Below are 14,910 nucleotides of genomic sequence, written 5' to 3' on the forward strand. Positions count from 1 at the left end.
ACTGCCTGCTCCCCCCTCCCCACCCACTTCTGACTCGCTGCCTCAGAGTCTGTGTGCAGGGGTTGAGACGTACCAGCTGGCCCTGCCTGGCCTGGCTGTCTAAAGGACAGTGAGCCAAAACTGACAGTCCTGAAAATGGTGATTATACAGTTTCCTATGCAGCAAAATCATCAGTATTCCTGTCTATATCAGGCCTTGAAGAACCTGTTTTTGTTTTGTGAAATGATAAACAATTTGATAACTGGGTTGCACTGACCCTTGGGTTGTGGCCAAATCGCACCCTATTCCTGTTATAGTGCCACTGCTTTTAACCAGAGTGCTATGGCCCTTTTTTCCTATATAGTGCACTATGGCCCTTGGTCAAAAATAGGTGGCCATTGGACACTGGTACGCACCCTGTGAGTGACTCTGGGTGCAGAGAGCAGGACAGGAGTACTGCTCTGTTCTGACTCTGTTTGAGTTGGCTGTCTGTTCTGCTCCGCTGTCCATTACTCTGTTCTGCTCCGCTGGCCATTACTCTTGTTCTGCTCGCTGCCATACTCTGTTCTGCTCCGCTTCATTACTCTGTTCTGCTCCGCTGTCCCATTACTTGTTCTGCTCGCTGTCCATTACTCTGTCTGCACGCTGTTCATTACTCTGTTCTGCTCCGCTGCCCATTACTCTGTTCTGCTCCGCTGTTCATTACTCCTGTTCCCACTCCGCTGTCCATTACTCTGTTCTGCTCCGTGTCATTACTCTGTTCTCCTCGCTGTCCATTACTAGTTTCTGCTCCGCTGTCCATTACTCTGTTCTGCTCCGCTGTCCTATTCTGTTTTACTCCGCTGTCCATTACTCTGTTTCTGCTCTCCATTACTCTGTTTCTGCTCCGCTGTCCATTACTCTGTTCTACTCTCTCTGCAGGGTGGACCTTATTATCTTCTCGTTTCTTCTATGTGTATCTAGATACTGCTACTCGGCTGTATTGCGTGATGCTAGATACTGTACTCGGCTGTATGATGTATCCTAGATACTGTACTCGGCTGTCGTATGATGTATCCTAGATACTGTACTCGGCTGTATGATGTATCCCTTAGATTACTGTACTCGGCTGTATGAGGTTATCCTAGCTCTGTACCGGGCTGTATGATGTATCCTAGATACTGTACTCGGCTGTATGATGTATCCTAGATACTGTACTCGGCTGTATGATGTATCCTAGATACTGTACTCGGCCGTCTTCTTCATGTGTGCGCTGCCCTGCTCTCTCTCTTTCTGCAGGTGGACTTTGCCAACCGGTTTGTGGGCGGAGGGGTCACCGGATCAGGTCTGGTTCAGGAAGAGATTCGCTTCCTGATTAACCCTGAACTCATCGTCTCTCGCCTCTTCACTGAYGCCCTGCTGCAAAATGAGTGTCTCATCATCACAGGTCAGACAATCCCCACTAGTGTCTGCCCTAGTAACCATACAGAAATAAAACATCACAGAAATGTTCCATAGGCACACAAAAAAAGCGTATTTCTCTCAAATGTTGTGCACACATTGGTGTACATCCCTGAAAGTGAGCATTTTTTTTCTTTGCCAAGATAATCCATCCACCTGACAGGTGTGGCATATATCAAGGAGCTGATGAAACAGCATGATCATTTCACAGGTGCACCTTGTGCTGGGGACAATAAAAGGCCACTTTTAAATGTGCAGTTTTGTCACACAACACAATGCCACAGACGTCTGGTGTTTTGAGGGAGCGTGCAATTGTCATGCTGACTGCAGGAATGTCCACCAGAGCTGTTGCCAGAGAAGTGCCCCGTGGTGGTGGCGGTGGGGTTATGGTATGGACAGGCATAAGCTACGGACAACAAACACAATTGCATTTTATCMATGGCATTTTGAATGCACAGAGATACCGTGACGAGAAGGTATTTGTGACCAACAGATACCTATGTGTTTCCAGTCATGTGAAATCCATAGATTAGGACCGAATTCATTTTTAAAAACTCACTGATTTCCTCATTTGACCTGTAACTGTTTAATGCGTTGATATTTGTGTTCGGTATATTTTGCTGGACAAGAATCTGTTGAGAATCTGAGAGAGCATAGCCACATAGACATTGTATCTATATTTGGCTGGCTAGGGTACTGTGTAATGCTGTGGACACTGGACCCCTCGTCTGAAGGTGTAAATAAGACCAGAACAAACGACGGGTAACTCGCAGCAGGGTTGCTGTAAATGACAGAACCCCCTCAGTCCAACCTGTCAGGTACCTCTTACAGCACCAGCCAGCAGGACCTACTGCTGTGACAATCACTTCCTGGAGTTGTCAACCTCTCCCTGTTATTTCRTCTGATTGGCTCTTCCTGAGATCGGCCCAATCAGTGGCTGGTTAGTGGTTAGTAGTAGATAGGACTGTTGATTGCTCAGTCAGTCTGTTTGGGGTAATTAATGTTCATTCATATTGGGTGAACCGTTTAAGAATTACAGCACTTCTTGTACATAGTCCCCCCCCCCCTCCCATTTGAGGTGACCAAAAGTATTGGGACAAATTCACTTATGTGTATTAAAGTAGTCTTAAGTTTAGTATTTGGTCCCATATTCCTAGTACACAATGATTACATCAAGCTTGTGATTCTTTTGGATACATCTGCTGTTAATTTTGCTTGTGTTTCAGATCATTTGGTACACAATAGAAATTAAATGGTAAATAATTTGTGTTATTTTGGAGTCACTTTTTTATTGTAAATAGGAATAGAATCTGTTTCTTAACACTTCTACATTAAAGTGGAWTCTACTTTGATAATGATAGTTCTGAGTGAATCTTGAGTAATGATGAGTGGGAAAGTTCGATAAATCTCTGCAGCTTGACAAAGAGTTTATAAGGGGGGGGTCATGTCTGAATGCATTTTGGATAACTGAATTGAAAGGCTGCATGCAAGGACAAAGGTGGCCTGCGCTCGCTCGCTCTCTTCAGCCTAGTGAACTCTGGCAGAGATGCGTTTTAGCCCCGGGCGCACACTGGCTGTCTGAACGAGGCCACTAAAACTTATCTCGGGCCTGCTTAAGCAAGCGTTAAGATGGAATAGTAAGTTAGTTGAATGAAAATAGTATGATCAGAAAGGTAGATTTTTTTATTTTTATGTATTTTTATGGCACAGAGTTTCACTCCTATTTAAGTCCGTGAGAGCACAGATCCTGTCAGTTAATTTAAATCACCTTTTAGACTGAAACATCATTTTTAAATATATATATTTTTTTTTACAATTTTTATTTTGGCTTTGCCCAGATATACAGTATGACCAAAACATTACAGCACCGGCTTTAATGTCAAAGAAAATGGCCTCCATATATATTTCTTAAATATATATGTTTGAAATTTGCAGCAGCTAGAAGCCATTGTCCGTTATTTTGCAGACTGATCTCATAGCTCTTCTTGTGAACCTGCCTGTCCCAACAAGGAGAGGAGAGGGTGTGATGACTGGCATGATTAGTGAGTTGTTGACAAKGGTAGAGAGGGATTCTGCCTACGGTGCGTACGTGCGTAGGCTGATTTGTGAGGCTGCCTGGTTGAAACCACGCTGTGAAGATTCCCTTCTTCTGTCTCTTCATCAGCCACCTCTCAACAGGCAGGCACAATCAGCTTACAAACACGCACACAAACACTCTGTCTACACCAGTGCTTCCCAAACTCGGTCCAGGGGACCCCAAGGGTTCATGTTTAGTTGTTTTTCCCCTAGCACTACACAGCTGATTCATAATCAATAAMCAACTAATCATCAAGCTTGTCTACATCTCCCCTTTCTTAAAAAGACACTGTTGTAAAAAGACAATTTGTTGGAGAAAAAAAAAATATATATCTAACTGGTTTGAAGTTCYACTACAAGGATGCATACAGTGAAATGCTGCAAATATATCACCTGTATGTATCTGCCTGTATRTTAAAGGGTAGGAAGCATGAGTTTTTACTCACCAGTATAACAACACAATGTGGTCAAGGACTTAGTTGTAGTCACCATAGTTATGTTTTMGGGGTTATTGTATATTAACTTATTTACAGATATCTTCTAAACTACCCACAGTGKACTATTTCTCAACATTAATATGGAGGATCTATTCTGTGCTACCGAGTTCATATGCTAGCTCGGTGGCTAGCTCAAGCTGGCTAACGTTAGCCACTAGCATGTAATTACATTCCAGACCCAACTGTTGGTGGGTGTGACCTACAATCCACCAATCCCAGGAAGTGTTATGTAAACAAGGAGCACGTGCGGCCATGCGGCATGCTTTGTCACGGACTTTGTAGCTGTGGTATCTAGTGGGAACCTGTTAGCACAGCAGACTACGGTGCCTTCTTGCGGTGGGCTCCAAACGAAAGAGAAAAGCATACCTGCTCTAATTGTGTAGTACCTCGTCTTTTCTCCTTTTTTTGTTTTGTCAACTTTTTCTACCTTGGCTTATGCTAGCACACTAGCTGACGGACATCTGTAATCTAACTATTTTTTGAATTCCCTGACTCTCCCATCAGCCGGGGAAGCGTCTGCCTCCCCTTAGCTTTGATAACTAACTCAATCTGCACGCTTTAAAACGTTTTGCCATCAATAAATCTGTCCCTGCTCTCTCTTCTTTGATCTGTGGTTATGTTTTGGTAGTCGTAGCTGGTCTCCAGTAGTTGGGCTCTAGCTTGCCYACCATAACCGTGGTGGTTGGCTAGGCTAGTAGTTAGTTGGCTAAATAGCTAACGTTAGCTGGATAGCTAGCTTGCTGGCTAAGATAACTGCATATAGCTAACATTCTTTGATAACTGGTTAGATGGTGTTATGTATTTCCAAAACMTTGGTTTATTTTAATGTAGCTGTAAGCTAGGTGTTGATAGCAACTGGCTGACTCGTGTAGTGCTAACGTAACGTTAGTAGTCTAGTAGGGCAAACGTTAGCAGGCTAATTGGCTAGCAACCTTGCAAGTTGATTTGTAACAATACATTCATGAAGTATTTGCTTGTAAGTCAGCAGAAACCAGTAGTCATGAGTGCAAATTATTTGGTTTAATTTGAAGGTATACATGTGAAGTTATTTCTGTTGGGAGTTTTACATTCCAGGGAATAGACTGGCTCACAGTACATCATCTCCCCGGAAAAACMTTTTCACTGTTCTGAATTCTGATCCGTTTTATGTAATAACTCCTCAAATAGAAAAGAGAGATGTAAACTTTGCATTGAGACTTTTCACGTGTATACTAATGCAAATCCATAATGTTAGTCYTAGTAACATTTCTGCTAGCTACCCTGTAACACCCACCACACAGGTTAGTTTCCTCAGAGGGAGTTTTTTTTCTTCTCTGTTCTGTGTCACGTCATTCCTGGTCAGCAGGATAGCCATCGGTGAATCATCTGCTTTCCCCTGTCACAGCACAGCCCAGCCAGGCAATCTAAGCAAATTCAATTAGGGCTGGGCACTTTGGCAAATTTCAATGGGGGAGGTAATATCCATTAAACCCCCCTCCCCCCCATGTCAAGACGTATCACGGGGGAATATGATTTAATACCACCGGCCTGGCTGTCCGGCCCGCGATGATACAACTTGGGGGGGGGGCTGGGGAGGCAACAAAATGCTGGTGGTGGTGGTAGCACAGGAAAGGTTTAATAAAGATGATGGAATGGGAGAGTCCATTAGTGGATTAGGGTCTTGGGCAGGTCTTTCTGCTCGGAGGTCATGAATTCTAGTACTGCTGTAATAACATTAAGTGATTTAAGTGGGGAGGGGAAAGAGGAGAAGGGGGGGTGCACATGAGGAAAAAGGAAAGCGGGGCTAGTGGAGGGGAAAGAGGAGAAAGGGGGGCTAGTGGAGGAAGGGAAAAAGGAGAGAGAGGCTAGTGGGGGGGAGGAGAGAGAGGCTAGTGGAGGGGGGAGGAGAGAGGTGGGGACAAGGAGTGGTAGGAGGGGCTGAAGGTTCTCCTCTCTGAGAGGTGACCTGTCCTCCCCCAGTCCCTGGCTTGGCTGGGTGTCTGATTGGAGAGGGATAGAATGCTGATGTGTGGTGGCTGGAGAGGGTATGCTAGATGGGTGGCTGGTGAGAGGGTTAGAATGCTGGCTGGTGGCTGGTGAAGAGGTTTGAAATGCTGATTGGGTGCTGGTGAAGAGGGTTAGAATGCTGATTGGGTGGCTGGTGGAGAGGGTTAGAATGCTGGCTGGGTGGCTGTGGAGAGGGTTAGAATGCTGGCTGGGTGGCTGGTAAGAGGTATAGTTGCTGATGGTGGCTGGTTGGGAGAGGGGTTAGAATGCTGGCTGGGTGGCTGTGGAGAGGGTTAGAGCTGCTGCGGGTGTTGGTGTGAGAGGGTTAGAATGCTGTTGGTGGCTGGTGGAGAGGTGGGTGGGTGGAAGAGGGGCTAGAAAACTCTAGTTGTTGTGAGTTCCTTCAGGAGGATGTCCCACTTCCACAGCGTTTTCACTATAGACCTGGGTTGTCGTCCCACTTCCAAGCCGTTCACTAGATATGGCCTGGTTGTGTGTACCCAGCTTCCCCACGTTTTAAAGACTAACAGTGATCATAGCGTACTGGATTAAGGGCGTCCCATACTTCGCACAGGCATAAATCACTGATCGATGCCTGGGTTTCCATTCCACACGAGCTTTCCACTAAAAGTCATGCTACTGGGTTGTCCCACTTCCGAAAACATCGTTCTAGTGAGTATGGGCCCGTTACTGCGCCCAACTGTCCACACGGTTCATCTCTATGCCTCGGCTTGTCCCACATGCCACAACTGTTCAGACTGAATAATGCCTAGGTGTCCACTTTCCACACTTCACTATATGGGCTGCCTATGGAGAGACTGAGCTTTGTTCCCACTCATCACACAGCGCTTCACTGTGATAAATGGCCTCGTGTTTCGCCCACTTCCACAGCGTCCACTGATATGGCCTGGGTTGTCCCACTTCACACGACCGTTCACTGATATGGCCTGGGTTGTGTCCCACTTCCACACGGTTCACTGAGGCCTGGTTGTGTCCCACTTCCACAGCGTTCACTAGATGGCCTGGGTTGTGTCCCACTTCCACAGCGTTCACTGATATGCTTGTGTATTGAGGGTCCCCTTTCCACACGTTCACTGTGATAATGGCCTGGGTTGTGTCCCATTCCACAGCGTTCACTGATATGGCCTGGGTTGTGTGCCCACTTCCACAGCGTCACATTGATATTCCGTTGTGTTCCCACTTCCACACGTTCATTCTGAATAGGCCTGTTTGTCCCATCCACACGTCTCGATTGATTCTAGCGGTTATGTCCCAAATGCAACCTATAGGACAATACAGTGCCTTAATAGACTGATGTATAAAACATTAGACACCTTGAAGCCTTAAATTGAATCGCACCACTCCTTTGCGCCTTCAGAGACAGCCTTCTGTGGCTTTCCCATTTGTTTGTGTCATGAATGAGCAGTAACTTCAGGACAATCATCACACCACTTGCGCCAGTTGATCCTTTGACACTAAGACTTGTCCGTATTAATTTGTTTCATACCTTTCTTTTCTTAGAGACAGAAACAATAGTCTGAGACTGGCATATTAATGCGTCAAAGCGTTGATGGGTGATGAACGTCCTATCAACATCAGTCAGTCCATGCCTCTAGCTGTCTGTGCCTATCAAAATGATCTTTCACATTTTAAAACAACTTTGTTTGGCTATAAGAGAAACACATGCTTTATAAAGACTTAAAAGTCTTGCTCTGGTAAATGAATCAAATGCCCCTAACCGTTAGCTTTTTCCAGAGAAATCCAAACATTTGGTTGTCTGAGAAAATAGAACCTTTGGTCCTCCTCTTCCAGGATTCTGCTCTGTCAATATGCCACTTCCCCCTTCATTGAACTGTTCAGACGCGCGTGTTACAGTCAGTCAGACGGACACTGTTTATCATTATAGACTGTTACAGTCGTCAGACGGACACTGTTTATCATTAATGGACATGTTACAGTCAGTCAGCACGCACTGTTTATCATTATGGACGGTGTTACAGTCAGTCAGACGGACACTGTTTATCATTGTGGACGGTGTACAGCTCAGTCTCAGACGGACACTGTTTATTCATTAATGGACAGTTACAGTCAGTCAGACGACATTTATCAATTACGGTGTTACAGTCAGTCAGACGGACACTGTTTATCATTATGGACGTGTTACAGTCAGCAGACGGACACTGTATCATTATGGACGTGTTACATCAGTCAGACGGACACTGTTTATCATTATGGACGGTTGTTACAGTCAGTCAGACGGACACTGTTTATCATTATGGAGACGTGTTACAGTCAGTCAAACGACACTGTTTATCATTATGGACGGTGTTCAGTCGTCAGTCAGCAGACAATTGTTTTCATTATGGACGTTTACAGTCAGTCAGACCACTGTTTATCATTATGGACGGTGTTACAGTCAGTCAGACGGACCATGTTTATTCACTTATGTACTGTGTGTTACACGTCAGTTCAGACGGACACTGTTTATCATTATGGACGGTGTTACAGTCAGTCAGACGGACACTGTTTATCATTGTGACTGTTTACAGTCAGTCAGACGGACACTGTTTATCATTATGGACGGTTTACAGTCAGTCAGTCAGGTACGGACACTGTTTATCATTGTGACGTGTTACATCAGTCGGACGGACACTGTTTATCATTATGGACGTGTTACAGTCAGTCAGTCAGACGGACACTGTTTATCATTATGACGTTACAGTCAGTCAGACCGACACTGGTTATCATTATTCGGATGGTCCCACTTGTGATGGTCACGTTAAATGTCTGTCTGCGTCCTGCAGTGCATGAATGAAATGTTATCTCTCTCTTTAGTTAACCTTTATTGAACTAGGCAAGTAATTTAAGAACAAACTCTTATATACAATGACAGGTACCGGGAACAGCGGGTTAACTGCCTTGTTCAGGGGGCAGAACTTACTTGTCTCTCGGGGATTCGATCCAGCAACTTCGTTTACTGCCCAACGCTCTAACCACTAGGCTACCTGTTCTCTAACCCACTAGGCTACCTGCTCTAACCGCTAGGCTACCTTCTCTAAACCGCTAGGCTACTGTCTCTAACCACAGAGCTACCTGTTCTAACCGCAGGCTACCTGTCTTAACACTACACCCTTTCTAACCGCAGCTACTGTCCTAACCGCTAGGCTACCTGTCTCTAACCACTAGCTACCTCTCTAACCCTATACTTCTCAACACTAGACTACCTGCTCTAAACCACTAGACTACTGCTCACCTAGGCTACCTCTCTAACACTGCTACCTGTCTCTAACCACTAGGCTACTGTCCTCTAAACTCAGGTACCGTCTCTACCACTAGGCTACCTGTCTAACCACTAGGTACCTGTCTCTAACCACAAGACCTGTCTCTAACCACTAGGGACCTGTTCCTAAACCACTAGGCTAGCCTGCTCTAACCACTAGGCTACCTGTCTCTAACCACTAGGCTACCTGTCTAACCAACTAGGCTACCTGTCTCTAACCCACTAGGCTACCTGCCTCTAACCACTAGCACCTCTACCCTAGTACCTGTCTCTAACCAACTACCGGCCTCACCCTAGTCATCTAACACTAGGCTACCTTCTCTAACCACTAGGCTACGTCTCTAACCACTACCCGTCTTAACCACTAGCTACCTCTCTAACCACCTAGGCTACCTGTCTCTAACCACAGCTACTCCTCTAACCACTAGGCACCGCCTCTGACTACACTAGGCTACCTGCTCTAACCACTAGGCTACCTTCTCTAACCACTAGCTACCTGCTACACAGCGACCTATCTACTAACCACTAGGCTACCTGTCTCTACACCACTAGTACCTGTCTCTACACTGGCTACCTTCTACCACTGGGCACCTGTCTTAACCACTAGGCTACCTCTCTAACCACTAGGCTACGTCTCTACGCAGTACCTAGTCTCTAACCGCTAGCTACCGTCTCTAACCGCCTAGGCTACCTGTCCTCTAACCTCTAGACCGCTCTAAACGTACCTACCTGCTCTAACCTAGCTCTCTACACCGCTGGCTACCTGCTCTAACCGCTACGGCCTTCTCTAACGCGAGCTACCTGTCTCTACACGCTTAGGCTACCTGTCTTAACCGCTAGGCTACCCTCTCTACCGCTAGGCTACCTGTCTCTAACCGCTAGGCTACCTGTCTCTAACCGCAAGCTACCTTCTAATCCCTAGGCTACCTGTCTCTAACCAAACACCTGCTTCTAACCACTAGACTACCTGCTCTAACCACTAGCTACCTGCTTAACCACTAGGCTACCTGTCTCTAACCACTAGGTACCTGTCTCTAACCATAGGCTACCTGTCTCTAACCACTAGTGCTAGTCTCTAACCACTAGGCTACCTGTCTCTAACCACTAGAGGTACCTGTCTCTAACCACTACGGTACCTGTCTCTAACCACTAGGCTAGCTGCTCTAACCACTAGGCACCTGCCTTACCTGTCTAACCACTAGGCTACCTGTCTCTAACCACTAGGTAGAACCTGTCTCTAACCACTAGGCTACCTGTCTCTAACCACTAGGCTACCGTCTCTAACCACTAGGCACCTCTCTAACGCTAGCTAACCTGCCTCTAACCACTAGGCTACCTGCTCTCTAACCGCTGCTACCTGCTCTAACACTAGGCACCTGTCTCTAAACCACTGGCCTACTGTCCTAACCACTAGCTACCTGTCTCTAACCACTAGCTACGCCTACAGACTAACCTGGCTCTAACCACTAGACTACCTGCTCTAACCACTAAGACCTGCTCTAACCACTAGGCTACCTGCTCAACCAAGGCTACCTGTCTCTAACCGCACTAGGCTACCTGTCTCTAACCACTAGGGCTACCTGTCTCTAACCACTAAGGCTACCTGTCTCTAAACCACTAGGTACCTGTCTCTAACCACTAGGGCTACTGTCTCTAACCACTAGGCTACTGCTCTAACCACTAGGCTACCTGTCTCTAACCACTAGGCTACCTGTCTCTAACCACTAGGTACCTGTCTCTAACCACTAGGCTACCTGTCTCTAACACTAGGCTACCTGCTCTAACCACTAGGGTACCTGTCTCTAACCACTTAGGGTACCTGTCTCTAACCACTAGGCTACCTGTTCTCTAACCACTAGGGTACCTGTCTCTAACCACTAGGGTACCTGTCTCTAACCACTAGGCTACCTGCTCTAACCACTAGGCTACCTGCTGTCCCAAATGGCACCCTGTCTCTAACCACTAGGATACCTGCCGTCCCAAATGGCACCCTATTCCCTTTTCTAGTTAAATATCTAATATCTAGGGAACATGGTGTCATCTGAGACGTATCCCTTATCTTATTACCCAAGCTCCTCTCCAGATGCTGCCTTTCCCCTGTTACGGTTTGTAGATGTGTTACGCCGTCCAGCTCTCCGACTGACAGAAGGCATCTAGTTTAATTGATTTCCAAAGCTCATAGCGTCTTGGCTCAATCTCGATCACTGTATTTTACAGTTTACTTTACAGTCAGTCTATACTATCTACTATCTTAATATCAGCCAATATGTAATCATCATCATAATATTATATTTTATTCAGAGAGATCTTTTTCATTTACAGATGGAAATCACAAATCTCTTTACATTGTGACCTTCTACTGAAGAAAGTTGTAGTTTCTGTTTTAAAACGGGCTGAAATTTCAGGTGGTCTTTTAAAAAAGAAAACTCATATACTAAAGGGACATTATCAGAATTTCACAATGTTTTTCCAACTTCATAGTGTGGAACTATATATAAAAACAGGAGAATTTACATTTGACGGCACTGGGTCTTTTATTAAGCAAGAATAACAAAAAAAAATGGCTCGTGGTGATCTCGATCACCCAAAATGTAGCCTACGTGGCTTTTGTACAGTTCTTTGTGAGTTTGGGCGGTATCCAGATATTCATACCGTTACTCTGCCGTGTCGGGGTTTACGGTATTACCGACAGCACACAAGGGGGGTGCTAAAAACGCAACAAAAAAGCCCATTGGATGTCTATTACCAGAATGCTAACTAAATTAGCACAAGTAATAGCAAAATCACATAGATGCTGTTAGCTAAGTCCTAACGAGTGAAAACGAACATAAACTAATTGCAAAGGCAGGKAAATCCAGCTCAGTTATACAAGCATCGCTATTAGCTAACGATTTGTCATTTTCGGTGAGTGTGGACATTTTATTTACAAGCGAAAGTGAATGAGATAAATTGTGCAAATGAACATAGTTGTAATGCTTGCTTTTCTGAAGGAAGAGTAGCGTGGGTACACGGAGCAGAGGGGGGAAGAACGGAGGAGGAAGAGCAGCATGCGTACACGGAGCAGAGGGGGGAAGAACGGAGGAGGAAGAAAACGCTAGAAGGAAGCACAGGGACAAAATACAGAGCTTTCTTGACTTCTCAAACACGGCAGAAAGCCGTTTTGAGAAGTACGGTAAGCTTAATGTAAAATGTGAAAGGTGAAATGAAGAACGCAATCTGCTTTATCTCCTAACAATACTGCAAGTATGTCATTAAAAAGTAACTACAAATATTCAAATCTATTCAAAAACTTTAAATAAATAGTTTCAACTGTATCCACGGTATATGCTAACCATCCCGTGGGTATTTCCAAATACCCCGATATACGGTATACCGCCTAACTCTATTTCTTTGGAACACTACATTTGTATTAAACCTTGTGTATCATTCCGGGAACTGGAATCGAACACCAGAGAGTCTTACTGAGGCAGTGATTACTTACCAGGACTCCCTGGGAAACTGTGGGAATTTTTACAGAGTAGACAATCCTGGTTAAATATATCAAATGATTGTAAGTTCACTAGAAAAAGGAGAAAAAATGAGCTGATTGTTAATGACGTCCCGGGCTTGTCAAATGTAGAATGGCTCCTGAGATTCTTGCTTCTTGAGAGGAGGCGCCCACTGACCAGGCTTCAGTAATCAGCTCTTGTTTGTACACACACACACACACACACACAAAGCCACCGCAGGTACTAATGAGGCCTAATGAATGAGAGGTTAATTTGTTGTTCTGAACCCTCCCCCTCTATCTCTTCCTGTGGGCGGGGCTGTTGTTCTGAACCCTCCCCCTCTATCTCTTCCTCCCCTGTGGGCGTGGCTGTTGTTCTGAACCCTCCCCCTCTATCTCTTCCTCCCCTGTGGGCGGGGCTGTTGTTCTGAACCCTCCCCCTCTATCTCTTCCTGTGGGCGGGCTGTTGTTCTGAACCCTCCCCCTCTTCCTCCCCTGTGGTCGCGGGCTTGTTCTGAACCCTCCCCCTCTTCCTCCCCTGTGGGCGGGGCTGTTCTGAAACCCTCCCCCTCTACCTCCCCTGTTGGCGGGGCTGTTGTTCTGAACCCTCCCCCTCTATCTCTTCCTCCCCTGTGGGCGGGCTGTTGTTCTGAACCCTCCCTCATTCCTTTCCTCCCCTGTGGGCGGGGCTGTTGTTCTGAACCCTCCCCCTCTTCCTCCCCTGTGGGCGGAGCTGTTGTTCTGAACCCTCCCCCTCTTCCTCCCCTGTGGGCGGGGCTGTTGCTAACTAGGTTTCTAGGACCGCATCCCAAATGTCACTCTTTTTATATTCCCTTTTATAGTGTGCTACTTATGTAGTGACTAAATAGGGAATAGGGTGCCATTTGTGACGCAGCCTAGCTCTCTCTTCTTCCTAGGGAGGTAATACGTTGACCTTCCTGTTGGAGACAGCTGCTCTCCTGTGGCATCGCTTCACATGGAATAATTAACAAAAAAGATTAAGCGATTGGCTGGCTGTAAAAATCACAGCTATCCTGACTGTTTGTTTCATTATATCTCACCTACTCAAATAATATCACATTTTTTGAGGGTCATTGTCGGTCACTGATGTGTCAGGTATTTGATGCTCTATAGATAATATCCTTCAATAACGATGTCAAGCGRTAACATTTAAAGGGAAAGTACGACATTTTGACAACTAAGCCATTTTCRTACTTAGCCAGTCAGATGAATTCAGGGATATCATTTGTATGTCTCTGCGTACAGTTTGAAGGAAGTTGAAGGTGGTTTTGCGAGCCGATGGTAGACGTCCAGTCATTGCGCTAACGCTAGTTAGCATTGGCTCGCAAAACTACCTCCAACTTCTTTCAAACAGCATGCAGAAACATAAAAATGGTATCCATGAGTTCATATGACTCGGTGTAAATAGAACTGAAGTTAATTGCCTAAAATCTTGCACTATCGCTTTAATTTTGATTAGTTGTTGATATTGGTCTGATCATGAATGGTGTCTGTTCTGTTTGGCCCCTCCCCCAGGTACTGAGCAGTACAGTACATACACTGGCTACGCAGACAGCTACCTATGGGACGGCAAACATCAGGACAAGACCCCAAGGTACGTACTTACCGATCAGACCGTTTTAAAATATACTCTACATAATTAAGGGATTTCACTCTGTAGTTGTTTACAATATTGATTACCAACTAACCGGTCGCCAGGAGAGGACTGGCCACCCTTCAGAGTCCGGTTCCTCTCTAGGTTTCTTCCTAGGTTCCTGCCTTCTAGAGAGTTTTTCCTAGTTACTGTGTTTCTACCTCTGCATTGCTTGCTGTTTGGGGTTTTAGACTGGGTGTCTGTTAAGCACTTTGTGACAACTGCTGATGTAAAAATGGCTTAATAAAATACATTTGATTGATATGACCTAACTCTGTCGTCCACAGAGACACCTGGCAGAGGAGGTGCACAGAGATCGTAGCGATGGACGCTCTGATGTTCAAGAACTTCCTCGAACAGTTTCACCCTGAGAAAATGAACAGAGAACTGAATAAGGTGAGTAGTGGTAACTCGACCAGGGGGAGCGGTGGTAACTCGACCAGGGGAGCGGTGGTAACTCGACCAGGGGTACGGTGGTAACTCGACCGGGGGGAGCGGTGGTAACTCGACC

General features: G+C 45.7%; 1 protein-coding gene across 1 annotated transcript in view; it reads left to right on the forward strand.

Annotated features, from left to right (window-relative positions):
- The window catches only part of parga (poly (ADP-ribose) glycohydrolase a), a 100,117-nt gene that overhangs the window by 73,182 nt on the left and 12,025 nt on the right, over nucleotides 1-14,910 (forward strand). Inside the window, exons 13-15 of the mRNA XM_070440566.1 lie at nucleotides 1,258-1,405; nucleotides 14,282-14,360; nucleotides 14,687-14,795. Of these exons, the coding sequence (XP_070296667.1) occupies nucleotides 1,258-1,405; nucleotides 14,282-14,360; nucleotides 14,687-14,795 (336 nt within the window). The remainder of the gene's footprint in view (nucleotides 1-1,257; nucleotides 1,406-14,281; nucleotides 14,361-14,686; nucleotides 14,796-14,910) is intronic.

This window comes from Salvelinus sp. IW2-2015, unplaced genomic scaffold (genome assembly GCF_002910315.2).
Source record: "Salvelinus sp. IW2-2015 unplaced genomic scaffold, ASM291031v2 Un_scaffold2661, whole genome shotgun sequence".
NCBI lineage: Eukaryota > Metazoa > Chordata > Actinopteri > Salmoniformes > Salmonidae > Salvelinus > Salvelinus sp. IW2-2015.